The sequence below is a fragment of the Lontra canadensis genome, unplaced genomic scaffold (genome assembly GCF_010015895.1).
Source record: "Lontra canadensis isolate GAN:19392208 unplaced genomic scaffold, GSC_riverotter_1.0 scaffold68, whole genome shotgun sequence".
Classification (NCBI taxonomy): Eukaryota; Metazoa; Chordata; class Mammalia; order Carnivora; family Mustelidae; genus Lontra; species Lontra canadensis.
Window position 1 is genome coordinate 990,476 of NW_022631062.1, and position 18,812 is coordinate 1,009,287.

At 38.1% G+C, this 18,812-nt stretch overlaps 1 protein-coding gene across 2 annotated transcripts in view; it reads right to left on the minus strand.

The window, feature by feature from the left end:
• The window catches only part of GLRA2 (glycine receptor alpha 2), a 177,026-nt gene that overhangs the window by 110,912 nt on the left and 47,302 nt on the right, over positions 1-18,812 (minus strand). For both annotated transcript variants that reach the window (XM_032880155.1, XM_032880154.1), the window contains exon 4: positions 16,086-16,309. In XM_032880155.1, the coding sequence (XP_032736046.1) occupies positions 16,086-16,309 (224 nt within the window). The remainder of the gene's footprint in view (positions 1-16,085; positions 16,310-18,812) is intronic.

Here is an 18,812-nt window from a genome sequence, read left to right on the forward strand (position 1 = left end):
GTAAAAGAATCAAAATGAAACTTTCTAGTAATTGCTAACATAATAATTTTAAAAAAGGGGAAAAAAAACTTTTTAAGACCTGGCACTTTATTAAGGGGAAAGAGAGCTCAGTAGGATCTATGGATAGGGTTTTGTTAGTAAAACAATGAGAATCTATTTATTCTCTCCTATTTTTTAAAAAAGGAAATATTTTCATCAAATAAAAAATATGTTCATCAGACAAAAACAATCAGGGGCATGTGCATAATTTAAGTGAATCAAAACCAGAAACTGGAAATTTCACCATCATACTTTTGAGAAGTTAGAAAATAGTAATAGTGGAAATGAATATGAATACAGCTTTAAAAAACATGCAACACATAATTCAATGGTATTCCATTTGCTATTGGAAACAACCCAAATTTAATATTCTTAATCATAGGCTTGCTGAATATTATTTTTTTGTGAAGTGAACTTTTCACATTGATTTAGGGAGACGAGACCTCACATACCATTATTTCTGCCTTTGTGGAAGATCTCACAATCCTACAGGGACCCAGAATTCTTGGGTCAAAACTATGAAAAGTATGGAAAACTCCACTGAGAGAAATTCCCAACAAGCATGAAACTATCTGAATTTTGTTTCAGCTGAGAACTCAGCCAATATTTTCCTTCTTCCTCATTTGTTTTTCTAATTTCCTTTCTTGATAGGTTTCGTATTGGAACCCAATGGACACCAATACAAAGAGAAAAAGTTAACGGCTCGTAGTTTGCTGAATCAGGTCATTAGCTGAGCAAATGGGAAGAGATTGTAGAGACCTAATCAATCCCTTCATGGGTCACAGAGCCCATAATTTATGAGGTCTTGTTTACCACATATCTGCAGGCCTCAATTTCAGACTCCCCCTCTACTTATTTTTTTCCTTTTTCATTGGAGTATACATTAAACACAGTAAAAACATACCAATCTTACGTTACAGCATAATGACATATTACATCTTTATCCACCTATCTAACAAGCACCCAGATGCAGATTTAAAATACACCCATTACCCCAGAACTTCCCCTGCGCTCTCTTGCCTGGATAGAACCTTCAAAAGTAACTACCACTGTACTTCTTTTATTTTTAAGCTATTTTTTATTTAAAAAATGTAAATTTGGGGGAGGGGGGAATTAGATTGATATTATTTTCCCAAAAGGACATCTCTACTGAGATGTAGAAATAGTACCAAATAAGACTGACACAAAATCATACTAAAACATGAAAAAAAATTTTTATCTCTTTTACTCTGGCTCTCCATCTATTTTGGTGGGTCTTACAGAATTAAATAGTTTAATTGAAACTTAGGCTTTTTACTGCCAGATACTGCCTACAGTGTGTCAGATATGCTCTCTTCTTCCCCGTGATCTAAAATATTAAGGCCACTGCCCCTGAGGGCACTGAGCTGAAGCCACCCATTTTCCATTCGTTTTTTGTTAAAGAACTCATTTCCTGAAGCTTTATTGCACATTCCCCCACTGTCACTGAGGTTGACATGCATGCATTCAGGGGACCCCTGCTCCTGTTTGCACAAGGTAAAGAATAAAGTTTCCTTACGGGGGCCCTTTTACTTCATTGAGAGAAAGAAAGCTGCGTACCCGTTTCTATACTAAAAGCAAAAATAAATGAATAAATAAATAAAATGAAGCACAGGAAGCCAGTCTCACAAAATCTCATGTCCCTTCCTTATTCTTCCTCTCCTGCTCAGTTCACCCTGCCCATCAAACCGCTCTCAGGTTTATACCTTACTCCAAGTTTAAATGACTGATAGAAGCAGACATTGTAAACTGTTTCAGTTACCGTTGCATGTATCTCTCCCCTATAACAATGCAAGATCCATAAAGCTGGGGACTCTTTTTTTTTTTTTTTTAACCATCTTAAACAGTGCTTGGCACAGAGTATTCAGTAAATATTTGTGGAACAAATGAATGAATCAGCCTCCTAAGGCTGTGGAAATGGGAAAGGACTGTGGATTTAGAAGAGAGGAACATTGTCACCAGAGCCCAGGGCTATTGCCAAATTACAAGGCAGGCAAGGGAAGCCAGGAAAGCTTGCTTGCCCCTTCTGTAAGTTGCTAAGTGGTTCTTACTAGAAGTGCGGCAAATCAAGCTGAAGGAAAGTCAGGAAGCTCAGTCCACCTGTCCTTGAGCCTTGGACAGAAAGCTGGGTCCATGGCCAGGACAGTTGTCACATAGCTAGACAGATGCTGATTAATCATTTAACTTTCCATTGTTAGGGTGGACAGAAAGCTCCCTGACTCTTGAAACAACTACTGGTTCATAAGGAATTCAGTGTTAGAAATGGGAATTCATTCTCAGTGAAAGATTCTTGAGGGGAGAAAAAAGCCATTTGAAGAAAAAATGAATTTTCAGGTAGAAATACAAATTTTAATGAGTGATCTGCTTGCTCGAAGCAAAGATTCCTAGTGTACTATTTTGGGAGAGTTGATTCTAACGGTACAGGAATCTGTCTTGCTTGGAGAGGAAGGACAAAAGGATACTTTTGTGTTTTTCAGGAGAAGCAAAAGAGTCCCTGGTATATTCCTGTTGTTCCTCTGTTAGGGACCATGTTTAGCACTCTGTGTAGCACACCACAAAACCCCGCAGAAGGGACAGGACTTATGGTGAAGGGTTTGTTTTGTTTTGTTTTGTTTTTAGCATTACAATGCTTAAGGAAAAATAAAAATGTAAGTGATGACAATGATAGTATTCATAATCATAATTCTGTGAGCACTTGCTATAGGTCAAGTACTCTTATTATTTTACAGTCATGGGATACCATCACATAATGCAGTGTTCTCTTTGTTTTTAAGATAAGCAAATTGAAGCTCAGAGGTTAAGCCATTTTCCCAAAGCTACAAAACCATTAAGTTACCAAAGTCAGGTTTGAACCCAACTTTAATTGATGTCAGATCCATTTATTTTTTTCCACTCTACAACATTTTCTCCTTGTGGGGGGAAAAAAAAAACTTAGTCGTTTATCATCCTCTTTTGTTTGCAAAGTCAACAGAGTGAGTTGTAGATACCTTAGTTGCCCTGTACCTGGTCAGGGATACCCTTTTCATTTTTCTTCAGGAATCCAGACTTCTCATGATCTATTCTTTTAAAAACTCTTCTAGCCTCTCCTGGTAGCCTCACAGAGTAGAAGTGTCATTGACTAGGGATCCAGGGACCTAGGTGGTAGACCCAGTTTACCCATAAAGAGCTATTTGACCTTAACTAAATCTCTGTCCACCCACAAGCCTATCCTGTTCAAAATTTTTATGATTCTAAACTATAAGTGAAGATGACCAGATTAAAATATTTCTTCTTATAGGTGAATTTGCACTCTTGAATATAATAAAAACTTAAAATGCCAATAATAATGCTTCTTAAAATAGGAACTTTCTGGCTACCTGGGTATATCAGTGACACATTAATTGCCCCCATTGGGCTTTGTCATCCAATATCCTAGAACACAATCCAGTCTTTCCCCCAAGAACATAAGGACAGCCTTATGGCAAAATGTAGGTTTGTTGAACCTCTCCTCTCAGTTGTACTTTGAAATTTCTGAACCATGTGACATTCTAATGCCAGGGAGATTTGACAGAATGCATCCAGTATCAAACAAGAGTATCCTCTGAAGCCACCTAGACCTTAAGTGAAAGTAACCTGGGGGCAAGTTAGAAGTCAAGTTAAAAGTACATCATTAATAAAACCTACAGATGGGGAAAGGATCAGGAAATGTTAGGGAGTCAGTGGATTAAAAGACACTGCCAGGCCAGTTGTCTGATCAAGATACCCTTTATCATAGTGGATTTAAACTCTGGTGGGCGTAAGTGTCATCTGAAGGGCATCTGAATCCAGGTTCTCAGGTCTTTTTTTTTTTAATAATTTTTTTTAAAGATTTTATTTATTTATATGACAGAGAGAGATCACAAGTAGGCAGAGAGGCAGGCAGAGAGAGAGAGAGGGGGAAGCAGGCTCCCCGCTGAGCAGAGAGCACGATGTGGGACTTGATCCCAGGACCCCGAGATCATGACCTGAGCAGAAGGCAGTGGCTTAACCCACTGAGCCACCCAGGCGCCCCCTCAGGTCTTTTTGATAATCAGCCCAGGTAATACTGATGTTGGTGTCCTGGAGCACATCTTGAGAAGCATTACTTCCACATGTCTCTATGGATGACTTTAATTACTGTCAATGGCAAAGATTAAAAGGAGAAAATTTTAAAAGGGAAATAGGAAGATTGAGAAAGAGATCTGCAATTTTTCAGTGATGTTAGCACTTTCTTTGGGAAATATTACCTTCTACTTGAAACCAGAGCAGGACAATTAGGCCCAAGTGGGGTTCTAAGTGATTGTACCAGGGTTGTGAGACAGGAGGTGTTAATCATGATCCTCAGTCACAATAGAGAGTCATGCTGGTAAAGTCATGGCTGTGAAACCAAGGTTAGTCCACTGGCAACCAAGGATATGGTGGGTGTGGGGACATCTGGGTGGCTCAGTTGGTTAATCTCCAACTTTTGATTTTGGTTCAGGTCGTGATCTTAGGGTCATGGAATGGAGCCCCACATTGGGCTGTGCTCTGCAGGGAGTCTGTTTGAGATTCTCACTCTCCTCTCTTTCCCTCTGCCCTTCCCCCTGCTTGCATGTGTGCTCTCTTGCTCTCTCTCTCTCTCTCTCTATCTGTCTCCTCTTGCAAATAAATAAATAATCTTTTTTTTAAAAAGAATATAGTGGATGTGGTCAGGAAACTGGGGTACTTGCTAAGAAGGGTAGGAGGACAGTTTCCAGGTACAGCAGGGAAGAAACCAAATCCATGCCTATTAAAACACACATATGTGCAAAGGTAGACTATGGAACTCTAGTCAGGGCAGTGGCAGTGTATCAGGGCACTGTCCCTGGTCTCTGGACTCGAAAATTAGCCACTGAGAAATTTCAAAGAAAGTTGTATGCATTGGATGAACCTCAGCTACAAATATTACAAAGCTCAGGGTACTGGGCAGGAAGGCACACAGAGCACAGAGGAAACATAGCTCCAGGTCTTCAGTGAAAAGATATTAGTGTTAAAAGATATTAGTGTTAAAATGCCTGGGTTGTAGTCTAGCACATTCATTCAGCAATTTTTGACAAGTGTTTATTGGGCACTGTGCATACCAGACACTTGAAATTACAGTTTCTCTCTCTTGAAGATCATAGTTTAATATTATTATTATTTATATATTATATGGTAATATATATTAATTATATATAGATTCTTTCAGTGGAATCTATCGCAAGAATTATGCATTCATTCTTCAACTTCTTAAAATAGTTCCCAAATCCCCATTTAAAAAATATTTCCGGATTATGTCAATCAGACACAACTGAACTGAATTAATTAAGTAAAAGGCTTTTAATTACTCTCTTGTGGCCTAGATCAGTGATCACACTGGTTGGGTAAAACAGACACCCTTCTTACAGACCTAGATCCTGAGAGGGCTCTTTGAGTGTATCAGGGAAGTAGGACTTGTAATAATCATTTGATGCTCCTAAATAAAAGCCCAAGGTACCCACAAAAGGATCTTGATCTATGAAGAGCAAAAATAATTGGTCCAACTTTGGCAAGGCAGGCAAGAGATGAATTTTTTTTAAAAGATTTTATTTATTTATTTGACAGACAGAGATCACAGGTAGGCAGAGAGGCAGGCAGAGAGAGGAAGGGAAGCAGGCTCCCCACTGAGCAGAGAGCCCAACGCGGGGCTCGATCCCAGAACCCTGGGATCACAACCCAAGCCGAAGGCAGAGGTTTTAACCCACTGAGCCACCCAGGCGCCCCAAGAGATGAAATTTTTAAACTTATCTTCTGAAAGCTTTGTAATTAAATGTCTGCTTCGAACTCACTCATCATAGAAAGCATAGACTAGGGTCCTGCTCACTCTAGCCCTGAGCTATTCACCTAATCTATGGGCAAGCACAGCTTGCTTGGCTGTGCTTGGCTGTGCTTGGCTGCACCTAGAAAGGCTTTCCATATAAGTAAAGATTGAAAATTCATGGTGTGTAAATTATTAGAAGTTCCAGAAAGATCCCATTGCATATCCTTGCTCAAACACCTTCCAACTCTTTGCTGCTACATATAATTAAATAACAGACATTTAGCTAAAGACTCCCATGACTATTAAGATGCAAATATAGGGAAATAATAGTGTTCTAAATACTGTTAGTCATTTCCTCCTTTGTGTATATGAGTTGATGGATCCTCAAATTCCCTACCAATATCCCCAAGAGCAGACTTTGATATTGAGAGTATTAAATGGAAGGATGAAGCTGGATGGAAAACATGGCTTAGAACAGTGTGGCTAGGGCACCAGAAAGAAATAATTTTTTCAGTGTTGTCTAGGGCTGAACTTAAACCCCCCACTGGATCTAAGCTGTATGGTTAGATTCTATCCTCTTAATTTCAAAGAAATATAAGACCTGTTTTTCACTGTTGACCTTAGGATTTGGAAGTGGTGCCTTATATCACTGTTGGTTCATTGGCTGTTCTACTCCTCTCCCTTGACTAAAATGCCAGTGGCTGACTAGGAAGGTCCATGTTTACCAAACATTATAAAGGCATCACAGAAAATACCCATATGCATTGAGCAATACTAGCTGGGAAGGACAAAAATACAATATCTGTTCCCATCTGTGCCTGGTCCTTTTAGAAAAATGTGCACACATATGGTTGGCCCATGTTAATTAAGTCCAAATATGGACTGGATTCAACTTGGAGAGTAACTGATAAATCTGTGGCTAAATTTTTCCAAATGCTTTGATATTTCCTGAAGAAAAATGTTTTGAAGGTGTTGAATAGGAGAGGACTAAATTGGACATCACCAGAAAGAGGAGCTCAAAGCACCGAAGACTTAACTAATACTGTTCACATTTTGGTTACATTTTACATTTCAGAGTCATTTCAATGTCATTTCAATATCAAAGTATTTATTTGTATACCCAGATATTCATCAAGATAAAATGTTATGAAGTCTGCACAATAGAATAACGAGAACTGACTTGTCCTTGGTCACTTTATGTCTAAGAGTGCTGCATAGCAATTTACTTAGCCATTCGGTATCTAAAAGTATATCATATAATAATTTTCTTAACATTTTGTTTGGGATTATTTTACTTTTGGCAAAGGAGAAAGGGAACAAATGCTTATGAACTGCAAATAGGGTTTTAAGATAACCAAAGTAACTTTGTATCTGCTAACAGCAGTGAGAAAAACTGCTACTTTGTGAGTATTTTACTTCATTAAGACTTCTATTGTGATAACTGTTGGAGAGTGCTGGCCACTGTTTCTGGTGGCAAAGGCTGGAGATACAATGGAGCCCTGGTCAGATGGTAGGATGCTCCGTCCTTGACTAGGTAACACTGAAATCCAGCACAGTACCTCAGTTTACTCTTAACAAGAAGCTAGAGAGGAGATCTAAGCCATTATCTGAAAGAAGATGCATCTATCACTTCTGTTATAAGCTAAATGCCTCTCACAAGGAGGAAACCCAAGGCGAGGAGGCTATCCATCTGCTTGAAACTAGGTATGGAAGGTGAGAGGAGCCTCAGTGTTAACAGGTACTGAATAAGGAAATGTTTATGTGTATGGGTTAGGGGGAATAGGGAGAGCTGTCTCCCCCCTTTCCTCCCTTTCATCTTACAGCCACCTCGGGGTTATTATGACATTCACTGAACGTTTAGTAGGAATCTGGAATTGAGAAAAACTGCAGATCAATGAAAGGTTAAATGACTTCTCACGGTCACTTAGTAAGATTGGATTGGACTCCTAGTCTTCCTAAATCTGAGAACTGATCTCAGAATTGACATCTTCCCCAACCCCACAGCATTCCGTCTGTAATCGCCACCTCATTTACTGTTTTCTATCCTTTATTTAACTGCTAAAATTTAGCAAAATATCCCTACTAAAGTGAAACATCAAATAAAGCATTTGTTTTATTGTCCTTTGAAAGGAATGATCAATCAGCTATGGGATGGCCTTGCTCTGAGTGTGTGTCATGTGTAGAACTTTACATAATTATGTATGTCTTTAATTGTCTTTCAATGACTGTCCAGTGATAAGTGTGTTCTCTTCAGTACAGATGTTGGTTTGTAGCTTTAAATGCCACAAGCAAGGATACACTTGTTGGAGAGACTGCTGAACTTTGAGGATATAAAATTTTTTCCCATTTTAAAATGGATTGCCTTTCTTTTGGATTATGTGTTATGAGAGTGCACTAAAGCAATTCATGTGTCTCATAAGAACCATGGCGATATTATACCTATTTATTTTGGGATTAATATCATCCAGGGAGGCTTTCAAAGGCAGCAGTATGGACCAGGTAGGGGCCCATGTTAACATGAGTTAAACAGGCTCACTAGGACTTCTGAATTTCCTTTGGCTTCCTGCCACAAGAAAACGCAGATAATGAGTAATAGCAGACTAGCCCTTTGACTCTGCTGGCTCAAATATACCATGTAATTTCCTTTAACCTAGATACCTAGTTAGTAATTGTCCCAGCCAACCATCTTTGTATAATTGTCTAAAAGTATATAAACCCATAATTCATGAATACATTCTAAAATAATATCTCATGGATACTCCTGCTGACTGAATCAGAGGGTATAAATGATCTAATTTGCAATCAGGAACTTTCTCAATAGGGAGTTTAGTATTGAGTATTTGTCATTGTGAAAACTATATTTTGAACACAAGGCTGCCTCTTAAACTACAGGTAGTCCAATATTTGCTGCCCCACTCCAAAGTGAGGATCCTCTTCTCAAGAATTGGATATTTGACTTGTGAGATAAAGACTCAAAGATCCAAAAGTAAAAAAAAAAAATCCAAAAGTAGTTTGAGATACGCATCTTAAACTTCAGAATCCTCTCTTGCTTACTCCCAAACCCTAAGGGACACAGAGAACTCACTCTTATTTCCTCATTCAGAGGGAATTTTGTGGGTGGAAAGGAGATTTTTTTTTTTTAAAGATTTTTATTTATTTGAGAGAGAGAGCATGAAAGAGAAGAGGTCAGAGGGAGAAGCAGACTCCCTGCCAAGCAGGGAGCCCAATGCGGGACTCGATTCTGGGACTCCAGGATCATAACCTGAGCCAAAAGCAGTTGCTCAACCAACTGAGCCACCCAGGCGCCCCTGGAAAGGAGGTCATTTTGAGTTATAAATGTACGACAGAGCTATAAGGAGCCTCAGATTTTATCTAATCTTTTCTAGTTCAATCTCATGTTATGGATGAGGAAACTAAGACTCAGAATGACTGATGGGGTTAGAAAAGCAGTTCAATAAGCCTGGAGGATACAGTAAATGATGCAAACAAGTGTGGAGTTCCTGATGCTCTGAGCTACCTTCTCAATATTCTGTTCTTCACACCATCACCCTCAGAGCAAACCCTGATGAATATTAATGCAGTGGAAAGTTACCTCCAAAAGGAGGAAAATCTACTGGTTGCTATTGCTAGTCCAATCAGGTAAACAGTCAAGGACAAGTGTTCATGCCAGCTGCCACATATTTCATTGCACAATTCCCTCTTTTCCTCCAAACAAGGGTAAAATCCTAATGCTATTGTATCTGAACCAGTGTTATGCCCATGAGTATATGTGAATTTCTGAACCCAGTCAGAAGCTTGACAGAGCTTTCCAGCACTTTAAGAATCTGTCATATATAGAGCACACTTTCTAAACTCTAATACTTGTACCCTCAGTGGTGTCTTTTTTGAGAACCGCTGCTTCCCACCCTCCCAACCTTGCTTGACTCTAGAAAGAATGGAATCCTTGGGGTTTCCATGGCATTTCCCAGGACTTCTCTGAAGACTCACTGCTTAATTCTGATGTGGGCGCTTATGCTACAGTCATTAATTACTGCATTAAGTCAAGTCACAGAACTAATGAGGATTTGGACACATAATTGGAAAATGAGAATGTAATTTTGCTGGGATTATAGGATAGAAAGATAAACATGGTTCAAATAAGCACAGAGACAAGAAATCACAGCTCTTATAGCTGCCTTCTAACAGAAAATATGGGCTTACGTGTCTCCTCAAATTTGAGAGTAAGATAATCCAACTATCACCATTGGTAACATTTAGGCAGGTCTAAGTTCACTGTGCATTTTATTTTCAGCTCTGACATCTAAATAGAGAATTTTCTTTTTTCCTATGCCATAAAAATCATTCTGTAACTAAAGTTAGAATCTTTTGAAGTTCTTGCATCAAGCTCCAGATGAGTCAAAGATAGGAGGTTATGTGATAAAAGTTGGCCTTTTATGCGTGTGGGTAGAGTTGGTCATTAGACAGGATTATTTGGGGAGCTCCATTGGATGTCTGTCTAGAAATCTACACTCCACCTACTCTCAGTGGTGCCTTAATCTATTATCAGAGGGAGAGGCATGTCAATCCCCAAGAGTTCTCTATTACAACTCAAGTACTACTGGGAAGGTAGAACACTGAATCATCCACACCTAGAATCATGAATTGAATCAAAAGAGATTAATAAGAAAATCACCTCCAACACCATAAAAGAATAAGTTTCAGGGCAGATAATGTTTGATGATGAGGGGGAAGAGATAGCTTGGTGATAAGGGGTACTATTGTGGAGGAGAAATCCCGTAATTATTTATGGCTTGGAGGACTCTGTGTAGTTGGAGAGTAGCATAAGACCCCTAGGTACTTGGTCAGTCAAATAAGAAGACACTGAAGGCAAACAGTATTTCCTTACCAACTTTGCTTCAGGTATACCCATTCTGTAGGTATGCAATAAATATTAAAGCAGAATTGTTAGCAGTTGGAGGATCATAACTTCATTAAGGACCTTTTCCTCTAAACAAACAAACAGAAGTGCTGAATACCCCTGTACAGGAAACACGCATACACTAGGGAGATTCAAGGACCTGCTAGAGTTTTCACTGAACCCTCAGGTTAAGAACACCCACTCTACAGGGTCACACTCAAGGAGTGGGTCTGTCCTATCCTTAATGTCTGGAATTTGTAGGGATCTGTCTTGAGCAACTTACTCTTTGTCTTAGAGCCTAGAACAGAAAGCACAATAATTAAATTACAAGAAAATATGAGGGTCCTAGAGTATATGGCAATTCCACTTTTGATCTGTATCCTTATAACATATATTGTATTCTACTAATGGTCTTAACTAAATCATCTCTTTTTAAAGATGAAGAAATAGAAATTCAGAGAGTAAGACATTTCCCTAGGTCATTCAGCAAGTTCTGAGGCCAGAAACTCAAGCCCGAGGGTATTTTACTCTAAAATCCTTGTCTACTGTAGTATCAGAAATAACCAGGGTAGCATTCAGCATCATAAGTTTCAGAGTAGGAGCCCCAAAGTGTACAGCAAAGTGAAAACTGGGAGATGAAGAACATGTTGGTGCTGAAGTGAAACACACTGTAAAATTAAATTAGCAACATAGTGTTGATGACCAAGCATATGTCTACTAAATCTAGTGGGACAAAAATGTATGAAAGTAAAAACAGTGAGGTAATTCCCTCCGTTCTTCCACAAATGGTAGCCATTTGTTTATCATGTTAACAAATGTAGGAAAAAGCTACTGATTTAAGTTGTAGCAACTGTGATGTAAGTTATATAAGGAAGAATTTCTGCATAATGTTAGAGTAACTTATTATAGGATCCAAGGAGAGAATATAACGTTTCCTTCTCTGAGGGTCCTTAAAACGAAAATGAGTTCTCACCAGGTTGCCTGAAGGTAGGAAAGTTGACTTAATGACTTTAATGCTTCTCCTCAGCCCTTTCATCCCTGGGATAGTAAAATTTTTCAGAAAGTAGTTACGTTATGTTAGTGACACATGCTGTTTAAAACCATCAAATTGCATCAAATTGTTGCACCTTGAACTGAAAGTCAATTGTTGCACCCTGAATTTAAACAGTCTTTTCAGACATTTGCAGAATTTGAAGAAACTTTATGTTCTCATCTTAAATCTTACCTTCTTCCTCCAATAGTTCTTTGAAAAATGATTCCCAAAAAGGTTGGTTCCAAAATGACCTGCCTTTTGAATTGTATTTGTTCCTGTCTTTGGACTTGAGTGGAGCAAATGAAGAATTAATGTGCGGTAGGAGATGATAGCCTTGAAATAGAAGTCAAGAGCTTTGATTCTTGGCCTAGCTTTCGTATTTATGGGCTCCATTATTTAACCTCATCTAACTTGCTGAAAGAAGTCACTTCCTCATTGGTAAAACAAGGGTATTGGATTAGATACTTTGCAACATAATACCTTCAAATTCAAAAAATAATCCTGAGGTTCTATAAAAGTCAGAATGCTGGCAGAAAATTCTCAGAAGCAATAGAAAGTAAAGGAAGAAAACAAATATTAGCAAAGACGTTGTGGACAAGTGAGACAAGTTGCTCCTCTCCAAAAATACCTTCTCCTTTTTTCTTTCTTATTGCACACCATATGCCATGGTGCCCTGACTTTTACTGCGATCCATTATATTCAATTCAATAAATATTATTTGAGTAATAATATGTACAATAGTCAAGGTTCACCTCACTATTCCACTATGGATTCAGGCTTTTTTAAGTAACATGAATTTAGAATTTGACTGTCTCTAAAAGGAATGTAAAAAGCAAGATGTGTGTCCTTGGTTATACTTTTGTCATGGATGATCAATACTTAATGTAGTAGGTCAACAAAAACTTAAAAAGAAAACAAAGAGTAAGATCCAATGTGTCAGGGATGTGAATATCAAAGACGAAATCAGAAGAGAAGTGGACAAAAATAGATTTGACAACTTCTCACCAGCAAAGACTGTGTCCTGCCGAACTGGATAGAAATTTTCTAACAATGATCTAACATTTTTAGCTCCTATTTAAAAGATTTGTTTGAATTTTACTTAAGTACACCACGTGTTGGAATCTGCAGGATACTTGTGGAGTTTCAGTCTACTGTCCCCTCTTTTTTAAACTGCTATCTTTTAGGAAGCTTCCTGAAAAATGTGATCTTGCTTGTTATGAAATCAATGGACTGCGTAGTTCTCTTTGTGTTCTGTTTGGGCGTCAAAGCCTTGGGCTTTGGTTTCCATGCAGAGTTAATTTTACTTCTGCTTCTACAAAGCCGAGAAAGCATGGAATGTTCATGGATGAAATGCTATCCTCCATTTGTTTTAGGTTTCAGAAAATGCAAATATAAAACATCACCAGAGAACATTATATTTTTAATGTGGACCAATGTTTAAGTAGTTATTTAAATATATAAGGTAGAGGCAATTCATGAATTTTTCTTTGGTACTTCAGTTGTATCCCTTCCTCGTATCTTTATTAACCATCTTCATCCTGATTTCTCATCTTCATAGGCATCAAATGTACTATCAGAATGAAAATTTCGTATCAGGTCTTTACAGCTTAGTATGAATGTAAGTCAATGGATTCCCTCTTCTATGGATATTTACATTGTAAACCTGAGAGTAGAGAGAAAATCTTTCCTAATGCAACATCAGCAGGAATCTTTCCAGCACCTTTAAGACATCAGAAACTGTCACCTGCTTGGCCTTAAACTTGAATCGGACCTGCAGCTGGGCATATATTATCACTAATTACTCCTTGCCTTCTAGTTAAATTGAGTCCAGTGACTCAAGTAACCAGACAAGTAGGTGCCAGGCCCTGAATTCTAACAAGATTTGAGTCACACATTCATTTGCAAAGTAAGAGCCACTTTTCTTTTCCTTGTTCCTCGTTTATTCCTATTATTTAATTTATCTTATGTCTGCCTGCCTTGCTAGACTGGAGCCCTCCCAGGGCAGAGACTGTATCTTACTCAACTCTGGATCTCTAGGCCTAGCACAGTGTCTGGCTCATTGAAAATCCTTCCAGGCAAATAATTAGATTCCTGTCGTTCAATTCTCCCAAGAGCTGTGTTTCTCTAAAATGGCATGCCCAGTTCTCCTACACCAAGGATCTTTCCTCTGATTTCATAGAGCACCCAAAATGAAGGAAAAATCTAAAGCAGCCTGTGCTGGGACAAACTCTACCCAATCTAAAACAATTGTCAGGATGTTTCAGAGCTTATAATATGCTTAAAATATGCAATGAGAGATAGAAGAATTGCCGGATCTAGGTCTGGGGAACATTATATTCTTCATGGTTCTAGATTGGAAAGGCCTTCATAGAACAGAAGGGAAAAAACTTGGTTTTATTTCAGCAGTACACGATGCCAGGTATTTACTAGAGCAAATGCCACCCAAGGCCCAGGGGGTTAGCTGAAGCAGCTGATACCCTGTGCTGCTTTTTATAACTCTCCTCCCTAGCACCACGCTCCACATATGTCCCATTTCATCAGGTCACATCAACTTAGGTTGTGCCCAATACTGCATCTTATATCAAACACATGAAATATTCTGTTTCCTTAAAATGTTTATAAAAATAAAAATAAAAGTAAAGTTCCTTAAAAATCAAGTGGAGGAAGTTTCCTGGTTTTTATGTAAGCAGTAACTTTGCCAATTTTTACAAATGAGCAGCCTCTTTCATTCCACAAGACACCCAGTCTGTCAGCCATCAGCAAACTGTGAAATTACCAGGTTAAGAATGGAATATGCGGTGCAGACCTAAATTGTATACAGTTGTGAAATGAGGTTTGATGGTGGTGACTCTACAGACTTTTGAAGATTATTTACAAGGATACAAGCTGTCTGTCCATTTTCTTTCATGATAAGATTGGAGAGAAAGGGAATATTCTATAAAACATCTTTAAAATGTCAATATTTATTTAACAAATATCTCTCACATACAGTACATCTTCTTGGACCTTCCAAAGGAGTTACAGAAGGTGCAAAATCTAAATGTCTTGGCTTTAAAGAGCTTACTATTAGAAAAAAATGTTAACTTTAAAATACAGACAGCCATCATTTCATTTACTGAGCACATACTCTGTGTCAGGTACTGTGGCAAGTATTTCTATACGCGCTGTATCAGAGATTGGCAAATTATGACCAAAGGGCCAAATCTAGTCCACTCTCTAGTTTTATAAATAACATTTTATTGAAGCACAGAACACTCAGTTGTTTGAATATTGTCTATGGCTTGCTTTTGTGCTACAGTAGTAGCGTTGAGTAGTTGTGACAGAGTTGAGACAGTCTGGCCTACACAGCTGAGGTACTTACTGTCTAGACCTTTACAGAAAATATTTGCTGACCTCTACTCTCTAATCTATATCATTCATTCTCACAAGAATACTTAGAGATAAATATAGTGCTCCTTTTTTTACAATTAGGTAACTGAAAGTTATAGGTTATGTAACTTAGTGACAAAATTTGGATTCAATTCGAGATTGTGTGACTCCAAAGATCCATGTTCTTATGCTAAATTCATATACAAAAATAGCCAAAATATGAGGTAAGAAGAAATAAGAGCCTTATAAAATCACAGAGGAATTAGAGTTCAGAAAAGAAAGATAGGATTTTAGGTTAGGGTGATAACGATTCTATAGAAGATCATATTTGACTGTAAAAGCAAAAATGGATCTGGAGATTTGTCACTCCCAAGCTCAAGCCCAGGAAAAGTTGAGAGATCAAGGTTACATGTTTGGTTAGAAGCAGATCTGAGATGAGAACTAGTTTTTCACTCACCCAGACCAAAGTATACTGTCAATGACCATGCTGAGCCATTGAATGTTTTTGTATGTGTGGTTACACGTTATAGAATGGCAAAATTATTTGAAATGGAGAATTTTTACATTATGCTCAATGATTAATTGAACTAAAGGCCTGTACTTCTTTTATTGAAGCAATCAAAAATACACATATGCAGGTATTTATATGATATCCACTCACTGTCTTCAAATATATATATAATAAATTTATATATGCAAATTATATATATGTAAATTTTATATATAAATAAAAAATATATGTATTTTGTTGTTGTGGAGAATCATACTTCTGAGGCCATGGGAACTTCTGGCATTCTCACCAATTTTAAGATTCAAATGATAACCAAGAGACCACAAAATCCAAATGATTATATACAACTTTGCCACTAGAATCAGGCAGCACTAGGCCAGGAGAGAAATGGAGAAGTAAATAGGTACAGCCAACAGAAGCTTACCTGATACTGTAGAGTACTTTGCCATTTTTTGAAATTCGAAGCAATTTGTTGTCAGTGGTGACATCATGGAAGTTGGCTCCCTTCTCATTGGCAAAGAATAAATCTGGTTTCCAAATGGAGTCAAGCATGGATGGGTCCAAGTCCAGGGAATCATCAGGGTACTCGCTATATGCCAGCCGTGAATCATTCCACTGTTGTCTCAGAAAAATGTTCACTCGGTAGTCCTATGGAAACCCCATGCATAAGAGTTACTTATCATGCAGTCTGGCATAAAAGGTCCATCTACATTTCTCCTCTCTTCTCCCTGATTTGGTGCAATATCCGTGTCTATACAAACCAGGCTATGTATATCTTGGCCAAAATAAAACACTCAGTGGGAACAGAGGGGAGAAAGAAAGAAGGCTCAACCAAACCAAAACACTAATGGAACACGTTGAATTGGTTGAAATTTTTTATGCTTAAATTTAAATCACTCATCCTGGGAGGAAATAATACTAGCTCAAGCTGGTTTTTCCCTAGAAAAGGGTAACCATGAGTACAGAAGTCACACTATGATGGTAGATTGTCAAAACTGATTCATTTTCCACATCAGAAATGACATATCTCTATTCTCATTCTGCTCAGATGCTCTGGGCAAAAGGAAACCCACTCTGTAATTTTGGTAGTAGAAATCTTATTATAAAACTCTGACATGATGGGACAATATTTTAAAATTCATCTCCATAAATATTAAGATGCTTCATGTTGACAAGATAATTCTCTCACACTACTTTAAAAATTCTTAAATATTTTATCATTTCTCTGAATGGGTTGTATCTATAGTAGTTGACTTGATTCTTCATCAATACAGAGATATTTTTCATGTTTTCCTGATCTGAGCACCTTATGATGAAGGTGTTCTTCCTTATGGAAGTGTCATTCCCACTTGATCTGGGAATTTACTTCTTTGTCAGTAAATCAGCCTGAGGCAATGACTTCTTTTCTGGGAATATCTACTCAAAGATCTTTCTTTAGGTTTGTGAAAACTGTTGCTTTGCTTGGTGGAGTGGACCCCAAAAGAGGCTTTAACAGTATTCTCTAGTCAAGCAGTACTAGAGTTCAGAGCTAAGGGTTGTTCACTCCTGATACTTATGGTCACTTAGGGTGATACATACTCATACCTTCTTACTCTCTTTCCTTTTCATTTTTCACTGTTTGCTCCATCCCCACATCTTTGGCACCTGGATTTTTGGTCATTGTTTATTTTACTCTAATGGTGACCACCTTGTCCAGGTTTGCCTGAGAACCTCCCAATTTTAACCCCCGAAGTCACATATTCAGGGGACCCATTCAGTTCTAGGCAAAACTAGGATGGTTGATTACTCTATTAGGTACAGTGGAGACCACCTCAGGATGGTCAGTTGGGGTTCATTCCCTCAGGGCCAAAAGAAAAAAATAAGTTGTAAAGATTAGGGTATGTGGAAAAGAGCTTCAATCAAATTCCTTCTACCTATTTATCACTAAGCTATCTAAACTCCTATGACATTTTTTCAAATACAGCCATCCTAATTTATCAGGCTGGTAGAGTATTTTGGTGGTGATAGGTGTTGGAGATAGTGCCCAACATAGGTTTAAAGAATACTAATAACCAAATAATTACTAATTTCTGAAAGTCAGTCATCAAAACCCAGCTCATTTGGAAAGGCTGAAATATTAAAAGAAATAACCTTAAGGTTCTCTGTTGTATAACATAAGAACTTTCTGACTTGGAAAATTTTATCAGCTGACTTTTATTTGGGATTTTACCAGGCATGCATGACAAATTTTCAAATCTAAGAGGGCACTATTGTGGGCCTAGTCAGGCTTCTATCCCATCCTGTTTGCTCGCTCACTCCTCAAGCGAGTGAATTAAGGGAATAGCAGAATCTCAAAGATGTTCCCATCATATAGTTTTGGAATTGTTCAAAGGGACCAGAGGATTGTAACTGGAGATGATCAGTTCAGTGTTTCATTGGCAACAGGAGTTACTGGAAGCTTTGGAATTGTGTGAATAAAGAGTGAGGTTGTGTGATATGTAAAAAAAAAATCAAAAGGGGGGCTATTGGAAATATAATAATCCAACTTACATCTAAGTATGAACTAGGTACATCAACTATGAGCTTTCCTTAAGGTTTTCTGAGGGAGAAAAAAATGCAGCTTCTCCAGTGTTTGACATCTACTCTTTAGGGTAGGAACCAGTTTTCCTTAACAAAATGTTGTGTGTGGGAGGGGTTGTGAAGGGATTGGGGGTGGTCTATGAGCTTGTTTCAGTAGGAAGTAGGAGAGAAGAGAATCTCAGAGAATCTCGTCCCTTAGACATTTCTGGAGGTAAGAAACTCTACTTAAGAGTTAAGAGTTAAACTCTTAAGTAGAGTTTCTTACTGGTTAGTCTAGTAGACAGCTAGAATAGAGGTGAATAGGTTAAATATCTTAGGCCATTGGGAAGCCAAGGAGGCCCCACCCCTGCCCAGGAAGCACTTATAGGATGGGAAAGACCAGAGAAGCCAGATAGACAGTACTGGGCACCAAAATCACTAAGAGAACATCCTTGCAATCCTCCCTTGAGCCTGAGAATGATTTAAAACTGTATATTGAGACACTCTAGAAAATATTACATGATGACACACAATATGAAAACATTGACCTTTAAAAAAATCTTAATATAAATTTTCACAGCTAATGTGCATCTTTTTAAAAAGTCTTTCCCAT